Source organism: Natrix helvetica (genome assembly GCF_964273705.1).
Source record: "Natrix helvetica genome assembly, chromosome: 11".
Lineage (NCBI taxonomy): Eukaryota > Metazoa > Chordata > Lepidosauria > Squamata > Natricidae > Natrix > Natrix helvetica.
In genome coordinates, this window is record NC_138562.1 from 11,087,317 (window position 1) to 11,108,595 (window position 21,279).

The 21,279-nt window shown below is 43.3% G+C and overlaps 2 protein-coding genes across 4 annotated transcripts; one reads left to right on the forward strand and one right to left on the reverse strand.

Moving 5' to 3' along the window:
* Positions 1–92: 92 nt before the first annotated feature.
* On the reverse strand, positions 93–9,230 carry SATL1 (spermidine/spermine N1-acetyl transferase like 1). Its single transcript, XM_081964159.1, has 6 exons — positions 9,111–9,230; positions 8,373–8,424; positions 6,717–6,797; positions 4,363–4,464; positions 3,029–3,069; positions 93–1,203 (listed from the first exon to the last, which is right to left on the reverse strand). The coding sequence occupies exons 1-6, from the start codon at positions 9,195–9,197 to the stop codon at positions 1,033–1,035; spliced, it is 534 nt and encodes a 177-aa protein (XP_081820285.1). The 5' UTR covers positions 9,198–9,230; the 3' UTR covers positions 93–1,032.
* LOC309397801 (uncharacterized protein) lies at positions 6,721–20,309 on the forward strand. Of its 3 annotated transcripts, XM_081964152.1 has the most exons (9): positions 9,538–9,614; positions 9,720–9,756; positions 11,224–11,363; positions 13,959–14,064; positions 16,160–16,339; positions 17,404–17,467; positions 17,727–17,809; positions 18,888–19,026; positions 20,171–20,309. In XM_081964152.1, exons 3-9 carry the CDS (start codon positions 11,285–11,287, stop codon positions 20,270–20,272), a joined length of 753 nt encoding a protein of 250 aa, XP_081820278.1. In that variant the 5' UTR covers positions 9,538–9,614; positions 9,720–9,756; positions 11,224–11,284; the 3' UTR covers positions 20,273–20,309. The 3 variants fall into 3 exon arrangements, with proteins under 3 accessions (XP_081820279.1, XP_081820280.1, XP_081820278.1); XM_081964153.1 differs by lacking the exons at positions 9,538–9,614; positions 9,720–9,756 and adding an exon at positions 6,721–6,902; XM_081964154.1 differs by lacking the exons at positions 9,538–9,614; positions 9,720–9,756 and adding an exon at positions 8,485–8,502.
* Positions 20,310–21,279: the final 970 nt, after the last annotated feature.

A 21,279-nucleotide genomic window follows, 5' to 3' on the forward strand; every position in this document is an offset into this window, starting at 1 on the left:
CTGTTTGAGTAATCTGCAGAAAGGTTGAGGACCACGGATGCTTAAGCCTGTAGAATTGATGGTGCAACTTTCAATCTATAAAAGATCAACGATATCGTTCTGTGCGCATGACTTTAATGCGTATAAGCACACTGCTGTGTTTCCCACACATCCTCTGTGCAGTGTCGAGGGCCTGGAAACGAAACCACATGAAGAACGGCTGCAGGATTTGGGCTCGGCTAGTCTAAACTAAAGAAGAATTAGGGGTGACATGGTAGCAGTATTCCAGTATTTGAAGGGTTACCACAAAGAAGAAGGGGGTCAAATTATTCTTCAAAGCACCGGAGGGCAGGAGAAGAAACAACGGTTGGAAAGTGATCAAGGAGAGAAGCAACCTGGAATTAAGGAGAAGCTTCCTAACAGTGAGGACAGTTAACCAGTGGAACAGCCTGCCTCCAGAAATCATGGGCGCACTCTAGAGGCTTCAGCAGGGCTGGGGAAAGGCAAAAATGCCCCCGTTCTTGCGAAAAACAGGCGGAAAATGGTCTGTTTTCCGCAAAAACTGCATTTTTGCCTTCCCCCAGCCCTGCTGAAGCCTGCAGAGTGCTTCTGGGGGCTCAGGGAAGGCAAAAAAACCTCCGTTTTTGCAAAAAATGAGACGTTTTCCCCCAAAATGGGATGGGGCAGGGCTTTAGGAGGCCAAAAATGGCTGTATTCGATATATAAGACTCACCAACATTTCCACGCTCTTTTTTTGGGGGGGGGGGGGAGGTGCCTCTTATATTCCCAAAAAATACAGTATGTACTTATTAACCAAATATTTAGGATGGGGGGGGGGTAGAGATTTCGGGACACACCAACGCAGCTTGCCAATGGAAAACACCAGACTCCAATCGCGTACCAAGCTACTGCCAGTCATAAAGAAGGCAAGCTTCTTTTTAATTTCGTGTTGCTAGTATTTGCCTGCCTTAGAGAGCTTCCCATTTTAGCCAGAGGTTTCCTTGGGACCGATGAGCCGACGGTGCGCCAACCTTGGAGAGAGAGACTACCGCGTTACTGTCCGGTAGCCATTCTGACGAGGTGCTCTTTATCGAATCGGAAGAGATGCCATCCCTCTTCGGTGGAGAGATCGGACGCCCCGTGCCTCATGTAGTACTCGATCGACGGCTTGTTCCAAACCACGACGAGAAAGTGCATGCAGCTGCAGTTGGACTCGAGGGCGATCTGTTCAAGGGTAAAGCCAGAGGATTTGCATTGGAGAGCAAACACGAAGATGTTCGCAGTGCAATGCAGAAGAATCCACTATAGCGGGGGTCTCTAACCTTGGCAACGTTAAGACTTGGGGACTTCAACTCCCAGGACTCTGGGAGTTGAAGTCCCCAAGTCCTAACGTTGCCAAGGTTGGAGACCCCTGCACTATAGCTAAAATGTTGACCAGTACAGCTTATTGTACCGGTAACGAAACTTAGAATTAGTGACTTCCTTCACAACAGTCATTGCATGCAGAATTGTACACAGGTAGTCCTCAACTTAACACCCAGAATTTCTGTTGCTAAGTTAATTTAATTTTGCCGCATTTTAACAACCTTCCTCGCCACTGTTGTTAAGTGAATCACTGCCATTTTGTTGAGTTGGTTAAAGGTAAAGGTTCCCCTTGCACATATGTGCTAGTCGTTCCCGACTCTAGGGGGCAGTGCTCATCTCCATTTCAAAGCCGAAGAGCCAGCGCTGTCCGAAAACGTCTCTGGTCATGAGGCTGGCATGACTCAATGTCAAAGGCGCACGGAACGCTGTTACCTTCCCACCAAAGGTGGTTCCTATTGTTCTACTTGCATTTTTTATGTGCTTTCGAACTGCTAGGTTGGCAGAAGCTGGGACAAGTAATGGGAGCTCACTCCGTTATGCGGCACTAGGGATTCGAACCGCTGAACTTCCGACCTTTCTGATCAACAAGCTCGGCGCCTTAGCCCCTGAGCCACGGCGTCCCAATGAGCTAGTTACATGGTGGTTAAGCAAATCTAGCTTCCCCGTTGACTTTGCTTGTCAGAAGGTCACAAAAGGGGATCACATGATCCCCAGGGACATGGCAACTGTCATAAATATGAATCAATTGCCAAGCGTCTGAATTTTGATCATGTGACCACGGGGATGCTGCAACAGTCATAAGGGTGAAAAATGGTCATAAGTCACTTCAGTGCTGTCGTAGCCTTGAATAGTCACTAAATGAACTTTAAGTCAAGAACTGCCATATAATTGTATCGGCATGTAGAATTGCTTATACAAAGCTGGAGGTACATGCTTTTTTTGAGTACTCTAGTTCTCTAAAGCAATGGTTCTCAACCTTGGCCACTTTAAGATGCATGGACTTCAATTCCCAGATTTCCCCAGGTAGTGCAAGTGGGCAAAGTAGATAAATAATTGCTCTAAAGCTACCTGGGCAAATCATGTTGACTAGAAGGAGATCAAGCCATTAAACCTTTTGTTAAGATTTGAATGTTTGTAGGTATAAAAATTGTTGCATTTTCAGGCATGCATCCATAGCTATACTTGAGCTATAATTTTTTCTCTCTCTCTAACAACAGCTATGTTGCACGCCAAATTGTGAAATAGTAAAGGAACATTCAGTCGTGAAAACCTGTCTTTGAAATCTAAGAATTCATTTTTTAGCAGTTTTAGCCGCTGGCTGCAAATAAAACTCAACTTATGAGAGAGGTCAAAAAATGTAAGACGGTGGACTCCATTGTCATCTTGACTTTTTCAGCCCTACAGACAACCCTGAGGCAGTGGCCTCTTTCTTTTGTGGACACAACCACGGATGCTCCTCTAAATTTAATGTCCCGTCCTAGGAATGGCCATTCGGACTGAGGAATGATGGAAATTTTACCCACCCAATTCAAGGAGAAGGAATCCCATTTTGGGGGAATTGCTGTAGCTCTTTTGTTTTTGTATTTTTAACTTTTCTGCTAGCTCTTTAGCAATAGAGTTATCCAATGAAAACGATGAGCATAACATTTAAAATATAACTTAAAAGTCTTAAATGGTTACTTGCCTGACTTAAACTTTTTAAAAGTTCCGTTCCAATGCCCCAGCCTGCCAAAACACAGTTAAGAAACTCAGTTGTCTGAATTGGAAATTTTCCATTTTGTTCTAACCCAAACTGCGGCTCTGGAGCCGCATGTGGCTCTTTCCTCCCTCTGCTGCGGCTCCGTTACCAGTTGGCGCCACAATTTTGAGAGGAGCTTCCAGTGGTGGGGGAGAGAAGCACAGTGCGCCAGGAGAAGACTCTATAGCAAGGGGAAGGTTTTCCAGTTGTCTCCACAATTGATAGGGCTTTCAGTTATGACAGGTAGAGGAAAAAGGATGCTGCGCTAGGAGGAAACTCTATGGTGGGGGAACTGAACTTCCGGTCAGCTCCAGAATTGAACAGGGGGCTTCCGGTTAGGACCTTTGTGGTTCCCGGTGTTTTCTGTGGGAAACGGGTCCAAATGGCTCTTTTGAGTGTTTAAGTTTCCCGACCCCTGTTCTAACCCATAGAATTATCTGTTCAGTAAGCAAAAGCTTGCTAACGTTGTATACAGGCTAAAACGTGTTTAGCTTCAGATCTTCTGAAAGGAAAAGAAAAACTGTAACTGCTTGGCTGCATCTATCAGGATGGAACCAATCCACCAATTACGTCAGGTGCATTTGCACAACGAACGTATATGTAGGGTACTTGAGTGGGGGGTTGGACTAGATGACCTTCAAGGTCCCTTCCAACTCTGTTAATCTGTTATTACCGTGCGTCTCACCTTGGCGACGTGAAGATGGGGAGACGTCAAGCTGCTGAGGTTGGGAAACCCTGCTATATTGGATAGTAACACATTCTTGGATTCACAAAATCTAAATAAATTCGGATTGTTCAACATACTTGAAACCCATCACCCCAGTTGGGCAAAGGATGCAAGCAACCACATTGTTGTGGCCCTCCAGCAGAACTGGCAGCAGATTTGGACAGTGAGGAGGTTGGGGAGGGACCTGGGCCAGTCCTGGACTGTGGGGAAGGCTCTGATGAGGGCTCTGCAGAGAGGCAGAGAGGGGGCCAGAGCCGTATGCCAGTTATCAGCTGCCTTCAGAGTCAGACATCAATGAGGCAGACAAACAGCTGGAGCCTGTTCCCAGTGTGCTCATGCGCAGAATTGCCAGATGACGGGAACAGCTAAAGAACGGGTCGGCTTGGGATTAAGGCCACAGGTGGACGTTGAACGGCCCCTCCCAGAGGAAATAAAAGGAGCAAAAGGGGAGTGGAGTTTGCAGGAGACTAATTCCTAATTCCACCTGGTGATTCTTCCATTTTCTGGCTGTATTAGAAATGGGCAACAAAGAAACAGGGTCATTAAAAGTTACCTCTATATTCTTCCATAACATAAAAGTCTTCTAAGTATAACAGCTTGCCAATCCAAGGGTCGTAGGTAAAGTAATACATCGCAAAAGCTACAATACTTGCATCTGTGGGGAGGGAAAAGAAGAAGCATTGCTTTAAGGAATTATATCCCCCAAATGAAAAAGGGTAAGGCTATCGAGCGACTAAAGAAATCCAGTCCAGTTTCTTTTCATTTTGTCAACTTAATATGACAGATTTTGTGATGGAAGTGGTTCTTGGAGAAAAGAGAATGTATGAAGATTTAAGGTAACCGCCTACCTAACTGCATTCTGGCAAGGACAGCCTTCTGTTAAAATGGACCAAGAAATTAATACCTCTCACCGAGTCATTGCATTTTATTTTGAACTAGCTGATATCCTGGCGTTGCCCGGGTATTTATTTATATGGGGGAAATGTCCGGATCAAATGTAATTTCTAATGTTGGATTTTTTCCCCTTACCAGAGGGAGCCCCCTTGTGGAGTACTGTGAAGCCATTACCATGGGCACTCCACTGCACAGTAGAAGCCATTTTACAGCAATACAGTAGAAGCCATTTTAAGTCACAACAGGATGTATCTTAACAGAACACACACCACGGGGGGTTTTAGGGGTGTCTTACCCCCTCAATATTTTTCTCTAGAGGGTAAGTCATCTGTGTACCAAGTTTGGTTGAAATTGCTTGAGGCGTTCCAGAGTTATGCTGGAGCATACACACAAGTTTTTGTATATAGATTGGGAAACAGTGAATATTTAGCAATAGCACTTAGATTTATATACTGCTTCTTCACAGTGCTTTTAAACAGTTTTACAGAGTCAGCATTTTGCTCCCAACAATCTGGGTCCTCATTTAGACTTACAAAAGATGGAATGGGGCAATTCATGGTGTCCAACTCACTGCTGGACAGCTCAACCACAACTAACTTGCTGTGGAACAATTTAACAATTCTACTTAATTAGCGTTTGTTTTTGTTTTTTAATTTATGTCATTCAGATTTCATTCTATGTCTGTCCCTCCTTTTGCATCCTTTTTGTAGAATCCTTTTTGATTCTATGCCACCATTTCTTCGATATTACTGTAACTCTTGTCCTGCAACGAGTTGGCCACAGCGAATTGTCGTAGACCTTCACGCACTCGGTGGGAGTAATGGATTTGTGTGTCTGAAAGCACAGCTCCTTTCACAATTACTGTTGCCTTGCCACTAATTGACTTTGACACTCTGTTCACCTCGGGCTCAGAAGCAGCAGGAAAATGTCAGAAGGAGCCTCTGCATATCATGAACACCTCTGAAAGTTCAATTGTTTTTTTGCCCCTCCTGCCTTTTTCCTACCCGCCGCCATTGAGAAAATTTATCAAAATGAGGTAGGCAGAAGTAAAATACAGCCAGCCATTCTACTCCTGGGCTGAACAGAAGAGAGGTTCTTAATGGAAAAATAAATGTGTTGATGTTATTTTTTTAAAGGGTTGTTTTATATTTGGGACTCAAAACCAGATAATTCCAGGCACCTATTAAAAATAGGGTAGAACAGTCTTTTTAAGTAACCCATTTTTTTAAAGCCTCTTATGCCCTTGGTCCTCCTTCGCTACATTTTTGGAATACGTGGCTTCTGATAAAGCATAAATCACATGCTTAGTCCCCCAAACCCTGTTTTATTTAAACGGCTGTGAATTATGGTCATTCACAGCCCATAATGAGTCATAAACAGTCTGTAAAGAGTCCGACAGAAGTCTGCCACAGTCTTTCAGAGTAAGGCTGATAAGTACCCACCTTTATCTCCCTTGAAACACTGCCAGAGACCTAATTGCCAATTAGTTTTGCAAGGTCAAACAGAGCTTCAGAGTTTAAACCGACCAGAATGAACAAATTGCTTCCTGCAAAGGCTCATGTCTGTTGGCTCCTCTTTTATGTCTTATGGGAGGGGCCAATCATCTCCAAGCCTTACTCCCAAGTTGCCCCTTTTGTCTTAACTGTTCCTGCCTTCTGGCAGCTCTGCGCATGCGCACATTGGGAACAGGCTCACACAGTTCTTCTTCTGCCTTGCTGATATCAGTCTCCCGAGGCAGCACATCACTACCAAATGGCCTTGGCATCTTACCAAATACAGAATAACAGAGTTGGAAGGGACCTTGGAGGTCTTCTAGTCCAACCCCCTGGTCAAGCAGGAGACTTTATACCATTTCAGACAAATGATTGTCCAAACTTCCTAAAACAGTGGAGGAGGAAAAGACTGTTGAATTTCTTAGATACTCTAAGCTCTGAACAGGAACTTTCCATCCTGCAAAGATAACTAGACTTATTTCACCAGCTAAAATATATATATATATATTTTGTGGCTTACCTAACATTACATTTTCCGATGATACCTCTGCTACTAAACACTGGAAGAAGGGATGTGTTCCAAAACCATCTCGAAGTAAATCTGAAAAAATGTTCAATGAACATTGAATGAAGGGTGAGAAATACTACATGGAAATCACAAAAGAGAAGATCACCATTGGCCCCAAAGCTTAACAAAGAAAAAATGGTAAGTGGATGGATGGATAGATATACAATGGTGGGTGGGTGGGTGGGTGGATGGATGGATGGACAGACAGATAGATAGATAAGACAAAATGGTAAGTGGATGGATGGAAGGTGTAGGTAGGTAGGTAGATGGTAGGTAGGTAGGTAAATAGGTAGGTAGAAGACAAAATGGTAAGTGGATGGATGAAGATATACAATGGTAGACAGACAGACAGACAGAAGATAAGACAAAATGGTAAGTGGATGGATGGAAGGTGTAGGTAGGTAGATAGGCAGATAGATGATAGGTAGGTAGGTAGGTAAGTGGGTAGGTAGAAGATAAGACAAAATGGTAAATGGATGGATAGAAGATATACAATGGTTGGTAGGTAGGTAGGTGATAGATGATAGATAGATAGATGATAGATAGATAGATAGATAGATAGATAGATAGATAGATAGATAGATAGATAGATAGATGATAGATAGATAGATGATAGATAGATGATAGATGATAGATAGATAGATAGATAGATAGATAGATGATAGATAGATGATAGATAGATAGATAGATAGATAGATAGATAGATAGATAGATAGATAGATAAGATAAAATGGTAAGTGGATGGATGGATGATAGGAGAGATGACCAAATGTTATTCCTACCATGTTACACAGACACATCACACAGAGAGAGAGAGAGAGATACCAGTGATGCATTTTTTCTCTCCAGTCCCTTTTCCCTCTTGTCCCCATCCTCCTTCCCCTTTTCCCAAGGAAGGGCCCCATTTCTTCCCCTCCATCTTTACAAGACATCCTGAAGAGGAAGCCCTGTTTTGCCCCCAGCTGTTTCGTGTTTCTCTCCAGCCGGCCAAAGAGAAATTCTGGATGATTAAGATGCCAGCATGAGAGCAATTGGAATATGCCACATACTGTAGTAGAATTGTTCTAAGAAAGAAGGGAGAAGTGCATTAGAGGATGGGAAAGAAGGGAGGTGGGGAGGCAGGGAAGGACCCTGAAGAGGAGGGGGGAAGGGCACGGGCTTCCTTGCTGTCAAGCTAATGGTGAACTTCTTCAGCGTAGAAAATATAGGTTGTCCTCAACTTATGACCACAACTGAGGCCCAAATTTCCATGGCTAAGTGAGACAGTTGGTAAGTGAATCCTGCTCCATTTTATACCCTTCCTTCCCACGTTTGTTAAGTGAATCACTGCAGTTTCGTTCAGTTGTGAATCTGGCTTCTTCCTGGACTTTGCTGGTCAGAAGATTGCAAAAGGGGGATCGCATGACCCTGGGACACTGTGACCGTCATAAATATGAACCAGTTGCCAAGCATCCCGAATTTTGATCACGGGGATGCAGAAAAGGTCGTAAACATGAAAAACAGCCAAAAGTCCCTTTTTTTCAGTGCCATTGCTACTTTGGTCACTAAAGGAAACATGGGTAAGTCAAGGACTAGTTGTATAAAACCCTCAAAGCTGCTGTTTTTTACCTGTTTCTGTTATTTTTACTGCTTCAGGCATGTTTTCATAAGCAGCCAGTTCCTGCCAAGGGAAGAAACCAGAATGTCATTGGGATAAAGAAAATAATGTTATTTGTTCGGCCTTCTCAACAGTTGATAGGTTAGATCCCAGTTTGACCCCATCATCTTCTCCTCTCTTACTGTTGTGACCCGCCAGTGGCCAACGGAGCTGGTAGCAGAGTCGGACAGTGAGGAGGTTGGGGAGGAACCTGGGCCAGTCTTGGAGTTTGGGGAAGGATCTGAGGAGGGCTCTGTGTCGGAGGCAGAGAGGTGGCCAGGGCCATCCGACAGTTATCAGCTGCCGTCGGAGATCAGTGAGGCAGAAGAACAGCTGGAGCCTGTTCCTGATGTACCCATGTAAAGAGCTGCCAGGAGAAGGGAACAGTTAAGGAACAAGGGCTGACTTGGGAGTAAAGTCAAAGGTGGAGGGTGAATGGCCCCTCCCATGGGGAATAAAAGAGGAGCAAAAGGGGAGTGGAGTTTGCAGGAGGCAATTCATTCATTCCTGCATTCTTGCCAAGTATTGCGCCATCTGAAAGATATCGGCCTGGCCACTTTCCAAGCCTGATCAAGGTCGCTAATTGTGAACTACCTTGAAACGAGTGTGGGAGAGGAAAGACTTTGCTGGAGAGGAATGAAACAGAAGGGGTTTATCAGGACGAGGACTCGGCTTCGTGCTGCTGGAGAAGCCTAAGTCAGAACACTTACTTTAATGAGTCGCATGATATGAGGACAATCCTGTGGCTCAGCTGGTCGTACCCGGAAGCGATTCATGGAGCTGCTGTTGCCTTCCATAGTGAGACTTCGGAGCAGCCGCGCAGCCGTTCGCTTCCCACAAAGGGGCTTGAGCGCTGCTGAGCCTCTGCTGGGGCTGCTTCATTCACCATCTCAGAGAGTGACGGTCGAACAAGGCCAGAAAAAAGAAAAAGAAAAGGCAAAAGAAGAAGCAGAAGCCGCCCCCTCTCCCCCGCCGCCACCTTCCCCTGCGTTATCTTTTCTCCTGCCCGTTTACAAAGAATGGAAATTGGAGATGCGGTCTCTGTTTCTGGCTCGCTTCCATCCCAGCCTGTGCTGGGGGGTCACCCAGCAGGCTGTGATCCTGCCAAGAGTCACAATGGGGCCAGCATCACAATATCCCATCTCTTGCTCATCTTCTTCCCTTGTAGACAATTATCAAGAGCCAAGGTGAAGGCGGGGAGGGAAGTTCTCAAGGTAGGACAACTCAAGAGTCTACTTCTCGAGGTTTGGAATCTCAAATGGAGGTTTAGGAATTGACTGATTAGCTTGTCTCTCTCTCTCTCTCTCTCTCCTTCCAAGAACCACGCAAGTCAACAGACATCCCCAAAAACGGATGGTAAGAAAAATACTCAGGAAGGCCGACCTACAATATTTCTTGGAATAGGTCTTCATTTAACGTTGGGGAAAAAAAGAAACTGTAATAGCAATAGCACTTAGACTTATATACCGCTTCACAGTGCTTTACAGCCCTCTGTAAGCGGTTTACGGAGTCTGCCTATTGCCCCCAAACAATCTGGGTCCTCATTTTACCAATCTTGGAAGGATGGAAGGCTGAGTCAACTTTCAGCCGGTAAGGATCGAAATGCTGAATTGCTGGCAGCCGGCAGGGAGCAGAAGTAGCCTGCAGAAGTAGCCTGCATTCTAACCATTGCGCCACAGGATGACATCTGGTTGGGTGGGTGGAGCCTCCCACCGTCACCACAACTGGTTTGCCAGAACCATAGAGAACCAGCTGAATAGCACCACTGGTTCTGTTGTGGTCGTAACTCAAGGACTACCTGGTAGAGGATTGCTTCCTGCTGGTTGAGGAATTGTCTCCGAAAAGGAGGAAAACAAAGCCAAGGGAATCCACCAATTTCTGTCTTTCATGTGCCCTATATATCTTTTATTAATAAGGCTATCGCCACTTATTAAGATATTCTACTTCTCGTGGACATTATCATCACCTATATGCAGTGGTGGGATTCCAAATTTTTACTACCGGTTCTGTGGGCATGGCTTGGTGGGCGGGGCAGGGGAAGGATACTGCAAAATTCCCATTCCCTCCTGATCAGCTGGAACTCGGGAGGCAGAGAATAGATGGAGGCGGAGCCAGCCAGAGGTGGTTTGTTTGTTTGTTTTATTGGATTTGTATGCCGCCCTTCTCCCAAAGGACTCAGGGCGGCGTACAGCATTAAAAAACACATCTTACAAAACTTAAACGGAAATTAGAAACAATCCAAAAAACAAACCCAATTAATATAACAGTAACATTTTAAAAAATGAGGTAAAATTAACAGGCCAGGGCGGCTTGCTGGAAAAGGCAACTTTTTAGGGCGCGTCGGAAGGACCGGAGGTCGGGGATTATGTGAAGCTCCGGGGGCAGCTCATTCCAGAGGGAAGGCGCTCCCACAGAGAAGGCTCTCCCCCCCGGGGGTCGCTAGCTGACACTGTCTGGCCGACCCTGAGGAGGCCAACCCTGTGGGATCGCACTGGATGGTGGGAGGCTACTGGTGTCAGTAGGTGGTCTTGCAGGTACCCTGGGGCTAAGCCAGGTGGTATTTACCGGTTCTCTGAACTACTCAAAATTTCCGCTATCGGTTCTCCAGAACTGGTCAGAACCTGATGACTATCACCTCTGCCTATATGCAATATAGGAAATGCTATGATTCCCATTTCTAATCATTTATTTGCATGAATATTGGTCTGAGAACCAATCCAAGAAGACCTATCTTTAGAGAAGTTAATTAAAAACCAGAAATGATGCTGTAAAGCAAGTTCAAAATCCATGGCCTTTGGTCTAATGTAAATCAAAATTATTCAGATTGGAATGAAAACTTCAGAAAGCAGGAAAAGGATCAAAACTCTCTTTTCGAAAGAATTCCATGATGTTCCCATCCAGTCTTCACCTGCCCCTACTTCTGCTGTTGACCATCACTTGCCTGACCGCACAAGCTGCAAATCGTAAGAAAACCTTTCCTGATCTACTTTTAGATGACTTCTGGTTAACCAGATCCCCCAGCTGTCAGAATCAAGGGGAATCCTTTGGAACTTGACTTTTTTTTAAAGAGGTGGATGTAGTAAGGACTAGGATTAAAATCCTCAATGTTAATATTCATCTGTTGGAAACTAAACATAGACCTCAAGGGATACGTCTATACAATATAATTTACCTAGTGCAGTTAAAGACTTAATATGTTAAACCTAGTTAGTTCCTTTGGAGCTTAGCCTATGGTGCAAACCTAGTCCAATAACGATGATCGTGGGAACCTAAAAAGGGGATTAATTTAACAGCCATCATGTAATGTAAAAGAAGACAAAGATGAAAGATTGTTTCCCTCAAGATTCAAATGATCTTCTATCATACTTTGTTTTCATAGAGATATGGGGAACCAGGTTACAACCAGGATTATAAATTCTCCGGGATTATCTATCATACTTGAGACTGAAAGTCCAACTATTGCTGAGAAACAAAAGGGGAATAGAAATAGAATAGAATAGAATAGAATAGAATAGAATAGAATAGAATAGCAGAATGGAAGGGACCTTGGAGATCTTCTAGTCCAACCTCCTGTTTAGGCAGGAAACCCTACACCACTTCAGACAAATGGATATCTAACATCTTCTTAAAAGCTTCCAGTGTTGGAGCATAAACAACTTCTGGAGGCAACCTCTGTTCCACTGATTAATTGTTCTCACTGTCAGGAAATTTCTCCTCAGTTCTAAGTTGCTTCTCTCCTTGATTAGTTTCCACCCATTGCTTCTTGTTCTACACTCAGGTGCCTTGGAGAATAGTTTGACTCCCTCTTCTTTGTGACAACCCCTGAGATATTGGAACACTGCTATCATGTCTCCCCTGGTCCTTCTTTTCATTAAACTAGACATACCCAGTTCCAGCAACCGTTCTTCAAATGTTTTGGCCTCCAGTCCCCTAATCATCTTTGTTGCTCTTCTCTGCACTCTTTCTAGAGTCTCCACATCTTTTCTTACATCGTGGTGACCAATGACCTATCCTGGTCAAAACTGAATGCAGGATTCCAAGTGTGGCCTTACCAAGGCATTAAAAAGTGGTATTTTCACGTGCTCTTAGAATAGAAATAGAATAGAATACAAATATCTTGACTGATTCAAGAAAAAGAAATACATGTTAAGTTTTTGTTTTCCTCCATGGAAACCAGTTTCAGTCTTTCGGCTGAGAGGATTCAAAAACCCCTTATGGTCCTACAATCATGGGAATATAGCTAAAGATAATTAGAATTTTTTAAATCCCGAGTGTAGATATTTCCAGAAAGAGACTGCCTTTCTTATCTACTGGCAACCTAGGGCAGAAACATAGTTTTAGAAGTGAATTATTATTATTGTTATAGAAGAATTTAAAAGGAAATTGATGCCCTTATCAAAATCAGCGGTTAATTACACAAAACACAATCCAATCCTTTCTTTTCCAGACAGGAAAAAGTAACTTGTTGGCAATTTGGGAAAAGGGAAGATAAGCTAGAAAAATAATAATAATCACATTTTGACTTGGTTTTTCCTCATATAATAGAAAGGGACCAGGCTTGCATACGGTGATAAGTCGTAGTTTGTTTGTTAAGTAAGTCTTATCTGGGTGTTCTGATATGTAAAAATCCATCTAATCCAGGGGTGTCAAACTCAATTTCATTGAGAGCTGCAACAGGGTTGTGTTTGACTTTGGAGCGGGGGGGGGGGGGCGTGGCCAGCTTGACATCACTCCTGTCGGGGGCACTTGTGGTGGCAGGAGCACTCTGCCAGGGAAAATGCGCTCCCGAGCTCTGTTTTCTGCTGCCACGGCCTCCAGCAACCCTCTGCCAATAAAAATGGAGGGTTGCAGGAAGCTGTGGCAGCCGAAAATGGAGCTTGGGAACCCATCTTCCCTTGCAGAAGCACCATGGCCCTGTCCTTCGCTGTTTCCAGGGCGGCGCCATGGGCCAGATCTAAGTATCTCATGGGCCGCATCTGGGCCCCGGGCCTTGAATTTGACACCCCTGATCCAGGGGTGGGTTCCGGCTTCTTCTACTGCCGGTTTGCTCAGGGATGCGCTTTGGGTGCGCGGGCGAGCATTTGATGCACGCTACACGCTTATGTGCGGTAAGTAAAAAATGCTTCTGCGCATGCCCAGATTCAAAAAACAAGATTGAATTGGTAGAATTGGTTTGGGGGCGTGGCCAGCCAAGTTACTACCAAATTGGCCGAAGGGATCTGAACTAGTAGGAACCCACCTCTGCCCTGATGTAATCCAACATTCTTTACAATAGAAACAAAGTTTGTTTGTTTTTTAATTCCACTAAGCATGGCTTGGTATGCTGTTAAATGAACCACACTTCGCTCTGTTCTCCTACACCGCTAAACCACAAGTCTGGCTTATGAAGGACAATAGCCAAGCTGACAAGAACGTACCACATCGAAAACAATTAAATCATATTATGGTTTAACCCAATGCATTAACCTGGTGGTGAGCGATCCACGTATACAGTTGACATTTGCTCTTGGAAGTCCAGTGATGATGGTGGTTGAACTGAAGTTTGCCTTGTTTTCCAGCTGATTGCACCCATGTCGCAGACTTTGACAACTGTGTAGGTGACACGAACGGTTTTTGCCCTAATGGGATTGCCTGCGGTTGTAAAGATAAAGCTCCTTATTGCAAGTAAGTACGTTCACTTCCTTGTTTTGAGAATTAGGGAGGACGGCTATATTTGCAAAGCTCAGCCTCTTCTTATAATTAAGGTGACCAACTTTTTTACAATGAAATGGAGGACAAATAAATTGGGAAAAAAATGGAATATGTTCAATTTTGAAATGGCTGAAAATAGCCACCCATCTTTTATCAATTTCAATTTGTTGATTTTCCCATTGTATTAATTTTTCAGAATTTAAATATACATTCAGTCTTCTAATTTCTTCAGAGACAATTGTCGTCTATTTTAATGTCTAGCATTTCTTTAGATAAAAATTCAACACAAGATTCAATATCTGTCCAATATACTTGCGATGAAGTAAAAAAATACCATTAAAAACTGTTTAATAAAACGTGAATTGTACTTACCTCTGTATACTTGAATATTCACTGAGAAAGAAATAATTACCATGAGTCATTCAATTGCCGACGTGCCGTAGGTCTACTGCGTGCGTATGTGCCGTTTCGTGTTTCGGTAAGAAGAAAACAAAGCCACTTGCACGCGGCGCTCTCTCTCAAGGTCTCCCGTGCGGAGCGCATGCGTCTCATAATCGCATCTTATACTGCACTATACCGAGCCTTGACGAATTGTCATGTCAAATACAAATACGTCACATAACGCGCAACAGATTAGTCTTCAAATATCGAAAAGGAGGACATGTAGGAGGACACTTTTCGAGGGAGGACAGAACTTACAAAAGAAGGACTGTCCTCCCTAAAGGAGGACGGTTGGTCACCTTACTTATAAGCCTCCTGAGATGGAAAATTTATGACTTCCATAGAGACAACTTCCATTCTGAACTTTTTCTTTCTTGGTAAACTAAATCTAGGTAGGTAGCTCTCTTTCCATCCCTCCATCCAGCTTTCTTGACTATATTCTCTCTAGCTTCTCTTTACATACTTGAACATGGCTATCATCTCTCCCCTAGGCTTTTTTTTCTTCATCCGACTTCCAAACTTTAATCTTCCTGTCCTTGAAGGCATGTCCTCAAGCTCTTGAAACTCGGTCTGAATGTTTGAGGCAGATAACGTTACTTGCAAACGTTACTGCAGAACACACACTGCCCAAGGAGCTGCTGATTCTGTTCTACAGAGGATTGATTGACTCTGTCATCTGCATATCTCCATAACTGTCTGGTTTGGCCCTGCAACCCAACAAGACAGACACAGACTTCAGAGGAGAATCAGAATGGCAGAAACAACAATGGCTACCAACCTGCCTTCCATTGAGGACTGTGCACTGCACGAGTCAAAAAGAGGGCCGTGAAAATATTTACAGACCCCTCACATCCTGGACATAAAGTATTTCAACTTCTACCCTCAAAACGACCCTATAGAGCACTGCACGCCAAGACAACTGGACACAAGAACAGTTTTTTCTCTAACATCGTCACTCTGCTAAACAACTAATTCTCTCAACACTGTCAAACTATTCAATAAGTCTGCATTACTATTAATCTTCTCATCATTCCTATCCCCATCTCCTCCTACTTAGGACTGTATGACTGTAACTTTGTTGCTTGTATCCTTATTCCTTGTGTGTCCAATCACACTTGGCCAATATTCTAATCTATTCTATCCTATTCTATCCTATCCTATCCTATCCCATCCCACTCCACTCCACTCCACTCCACTCTATATTCTGTTCTGTTCTGTTCTGTTCTGTTCCATTCCGTTCCATTCTCATTCTCTTATACTCTACTCTATATTCTATTCTATTCTATTCTATTCTATTCTATTCTATTCTATTCTATTCCACTCCACTCCACTCCACTCCACTCCACTCTATATTCTGTCCTGTTCCGTTCCATTCCATTCTCGTTCTCTTAGACTCTATATTCTATTCTATTCTATTCTATTCTACCCTACCCTACCCTACCCTACCCTACCCTACCCTGTCTTTGCTTGCAAATGTTACTCCAGAACCCAAGGAAGCCCTTGATTTTAGCATTCAACCCTAGAGTTGTTGGGTGGATTAGCACCCAACTTCATGATACAAGCTATGCTTCGCAGGCAAAGTGGTTCAAAGCTTCTCAATTTTGGTCTCCTCCATTTCTATCTCTAGGTGTCCCTCCTACCGAAACAAATGGGAAGATTATTGGTACATGGGGCCCAAATGTAACTACCTGTGGAGCACCCTGGACTTGATTTTGATGATCGTAGTACCTGCGGTAACATTGTCTACGGTTGTCTTCACCTTAATGCAGTGGAGTGCCTACTGTAGAAGCCAACCGAAAAAGAGCAGGTGAGTTGATTTGGGGCAAGAAGAGAAGACCTTTTTTGATCAAGGTAAGATTTACCAGTATTTGCACCGAATCCCTCCCCTGTTCAGTGAATGTATACCGTATTTTTTGGAGCATAAGAAGCACCGGAGTATAAGACGCACCTTAGTTTTTGGGGAGGAAAATAGGCACATAGGTTTGCTGGTTTTGAATGTGCGTGCGCACACATGCTTTTCATGCCCTGGTTGGGGATAAAAAATAGCTTCTAAAGCACAGCTGATCATCAGAGAGAAAAGCAATGAGAAAGTAGGCAAAGCCCCGGATGCGCTTCACTCACCTCATTCGGGCTGAAAAAAAGCTTCGAAAAAGCTACATTCGGAGTATAAGACGCACCCAAATTCTCAGCCTCTTTTGGGGGGTGCGGGGGAGTGCATCTTATACTCCGAAAAATACAGTAGGTAACACTGAACTAAAAGTGTCAACCATCCTGATAAAGAGGGAGCTTAGGAGCAGCACAGAGGTGGATGCTCATGTAACATACTAAGCCATAGTTTGTCTAATTATGGTTTATCACCCTACAATAAGCTGAGATCAGGGGTTGTATTCACTTACCGTCCTACCAGTTCGCAAATGTGAGTGTCTGTGCATGCGCTCGGGCTAAAAACAGTGCCTAAGTGGGATGCCATAGAGCCAGGATGGGCGGGCAGAGCCAAACCGGCTAAATACTACCTCTGGCTGATATCATCCATTTTTCATGGTCTATGATCCTAGTTTTAGTGGCAAAGACGTAGAAGCCAGGGGACTATGAGTTCCAGTTTAACCTTAGGCACAAGGCCAACTGGATACCCTTTGAGCCAGTCACTTTCTCTCAGCCCTAGGAAGGAGGTAAGGGCAAACTCTTATCAAAATCCTTGTGAAGAAAACTTCCGGGAATATGTCCAGACAATCTCCAAGAACTGAACACGGCTGAACAAAATAAATTAGCTTAGCTTAGCTTAGCTTTTGTCTCCTCGTCAAGGGTATGCTACGTTTAAATTAAATATTTCTTTTTCTTTTTTTAAATCTGATATTTTGGTAATATTTTCAGAAGTCAAGAAAGGCAACCAGTTCTCCCAGCTTCTGTCATGCCAAATAACCCCAAAAGACAGCTGGTAAGCGAATACGTTTTGAATTTATTTCATTGTTGTTGTTATGGCTTTGCTTTGTTTGTTATGATTATTTTTGATTTAATTCAACGAGGTTTTTAAAGGGTTTTTCCCTCCGGTTTTATTTTATCTCCATCAACATAATCTTGGCCTATTTCATTTTTCATCAATATTGTTATCTTGGAATGCTTTTTCCCCTCGTTTAAAACAATAATCAGAATCAAAGCAATCGGCTTATTTCTCATTTCTGATTTTTCTCACGCAGGAAGCCCAGCCCAAACAATTGTTGGCGTTTCCCAGGCCTTTGGCCCAAAACCAAGAGGAGATCCCTTTTCCTGATAGATCCAGGTATGACCTGCTGGGATTTAAAAAATGGTGTTTTCTATCACAGGGCCTGAATCCAGATTGTTAACTTTCTTCCACACTTGAAAAGTGAAGCTCCTGTAATCCCCGCTAATTTTAAGCATTGGTTTAAAATGCTTAGATGGAAATGCAGTCTAGGTAGTCCTCAACTTACAACAGCCCGTTTAGTGACAGTTCGAAATTACAACGGCACTGAAAAATGTGTCTGCTTTTCAATCTTATGACCATTGCAGTGTCCCTCCTGGTCATGTGATCAAAATTCAGCCGCTTTGCAACTGACTCACATTTACGACGGTCGTAGCGTCCCATGGTCATGTGATCCTTTTATGACCTTCTGACAAGCATATTACTAACTTAAAACTGCAGTGATTCACTTAACGACTGTGGCAAGAAAGGCCATAAAATGGGACAAAGTTCAGTGAATTTGGTGAATTTCAGTGAATTGGGTCCCATTTTATGGCTTTTCTTGCCACAGTCGTTAAAGTGAATCACTGCAGTTAAGTTAGTAACATGCTTGTCAGTTGTTAAAACTGTCTCACTTAGCAACAGAAATGTAAGGCTTCATTCTGGTTGTACGTTGAGAACTACCTGTACCATCCACTCAACTTGGCTTAATCTGGACTCTGTGTGTGTGTGTGTGTGTGTGTGTGTGTGTGTGTGTGTGTAGCATAAACCCACTGTTTAGACATAGACACATGTGTACACACCCACAGTCCACACCCAGAAAGAAGCTATTTCACATTACTTCGTGACACTATTCCATCTGCAGTGATTTGCTTGAAAATCAGTTCAAAGAAAATATTTATTGGGAAATCAGCTGTACAGTAACTTCCACATTGTGATGATTACATATACAATAGCCGAAAAAAGCTCTCTTTCCCAATAAGCAGAGAAAATTAGTAACAGTGGAAAATTTGTGTTTGTTTATGCGTCTGCTTTCATTTCCTGGCCGACACAGTAAATCGAGCCGTATGTGGTTTAGCTTAACGTGTTGCAGGAATACAGCTCCTAAGTTTTCATTTCCAGAATGTGTTTATGGTTATCTTCCATTTTCTCGTGACAGCTACTCACCCCAAAGACCTCTTCCAAGGATAGTCCCATCTGCCCAAGCTGGCCAGAGGAACCACTGGGTGAATGAGATGCCAAGTGCGGATTATGATCAAGAAACCCCATTTGAAGAGGTGCCTATGAGGCTGTTTCCGGTATGTCCGGATTTTGGCTGTGCACAAAAATGCCTTTTTTTTCAGAGTGTTCTTGGTATCAGTGGAAAAAAGCACCTTTGAAGGAATTGACTTTAGCTTCCACTGATTTCTGCTTCAAACTTGTCATTTCCTAGTGCCCAGCTCCTTGGGCACATATATATATAGAGAGAGACATATATTGGGAGACATATATAGAGCTTTTGGGGGAAGGAAATAATTTTCATCATTGTGCAAATAGAATGTTGCCCATATAAGCCAGCAATGTGCAGTGGCAGCCAAAAAAACCAACGCAATCCTATGTTGCATTAACAGAGGAATACAATCAAGATCAAGTGAGGTACTAATACCTCTCTTTAAAGCCTTAGTAAGAGCACACCTAGAATACTGCATCCAGTTTTGGTCACCACACTATAAAAAAGATGTTGAGACTCTAAAAACAGTGCAGAGAAGAGCAAGCAGGATGATGAGGGGACTGGAGGCTAAAACACGATGAACGGTTGCAGGAACTGGGCATGGCTAGTCTAGTGAAGAGAAGGACCAGGGGAGACACGATAACAGTCTTCCAATATTTAAGGGGTTGCCACAAAGAGGAAGGGGTCAAGCTATTCTCCAAAACACGTGAAGCCCAGACAAAGAATAATGGATGGAAACTGACCAAGGAGAGATTCAACCTAGTTAAAATAGCATTTGCACCTGGAAGCAGTGTTTCCGTAATCAAGAAATACTTGATTATAATGAGGCCTGACTAGTTCAAAAGGCCCTTTTATTTAAGCTTTAAAGCCCAAATTTTCAGAGGTTATTCTAATGCCAGTGTCCAGGAAACACCCTGCTGAAAGTCAGTTCCTCTACATGGATTTAGGCTTTAGGCTTACCAGTTCTGAGCTGCAAAAGTCTAGACAACTACTGAATGGCATAAAATAATTAGTTTTTATGGAATTTAGTGATTGTTCAGATGTTTGTAGCCTGGATAATGTAGGTCTACTTTGTTTTAACATAACTGGCTATGGTTTGCATGCCCTCTTTCTCACTCTCCTTATTTTTGTGGACTTTTCAATTGGGAGAAACAAGTCAAACGCCCTATCTCGAAGATTGCATAGTTGAAACACTCCCTTAAGTAACTTTTAATCTTAATTTTCCTTTACAGAAACCTAAGGCATCGTTTCCTCTTCACAGTTCCCAGCCAATGAACCATCACATTGCTAATACACCCTCTAGATTTGTTCACCCACAGTATACATACAACTAAAAGGAACTTCAGAAAACTGAAGTGTCTTATGGTATAATAAAACTATGATAAATTATTTTGCCTGCTTACTCTTTATCCCTCAGAGTTGTAGTCCTCAAAATAGTCTTCAGGTTGTCCCAAAGGTGTTTTTTCAAGAAGCAACTGGACTTTCTTGAAACATTTGAGGACATTTTGCTTCTCATCCAAGAAGCTTCTTCTGTGACAAGAGAGTTGGGAATGGAAGGACCTACATTCCTTGCAGACAGCTGGTCATTTGCATCCTTTTAGAGTTGGTGATAGGGTGCGTGACAACCCCACAATATTTCAGTATTCATTTTGCAGTCCCAGAATGAAAAGATACTGAACCGGAGGCCCACTCTCTTAATCTTAAAGGGGCTTTGTTTTGCATTATCACAGTAGAACTTCACCAGTTGTGCTTTGTGGAGAATTGTTGGGAGAAATATCCATCTGGTTCAGTTGCAAGCTGGGAGAAAGACACTGGAAACATGGAGGCTGACTGGAAAGATGGTTTAATAATGAAGCAGAACCACCAAGCACATGGTTCTGATACAGCTGACCAGAGGGAGTTGGTGTGTGTGTGTGTGTTATACCTTCTTTGGGCTTTGAACCTGAATCTTTCCTGTGTATTCTATTGGCTGTTGCCAGATTCCTATGGGGTCATGTAGGGGTCATAACTGGCTCTATAGGCAAAAGAGGAAATGCACATCCTTGTGTCTGAGCTCCCAGGTTTGGTTGAAGTTTGGGCTGCTCTGGGGGTGATGCAATTCCTATTATGGCTTAATGGCTTTAGTCCTGTTTTGGCTCTTGGGTGAGGGTATTTGCTTATGAATAGAGCTATCTAGATATTGGTCATCTTTCAATAGGCTCTATCTCAAGTCCTGACATCTGCTGTGGGCTATTAAGGAAAGGGTGGGGAGGCTTCCCACAGTATCATTTTAATGTTTGATAGGGTAAGTATTGATTATAGCCCATATAAACAAAAGCTCTTTGGAGGTTGTCGTCCTCTA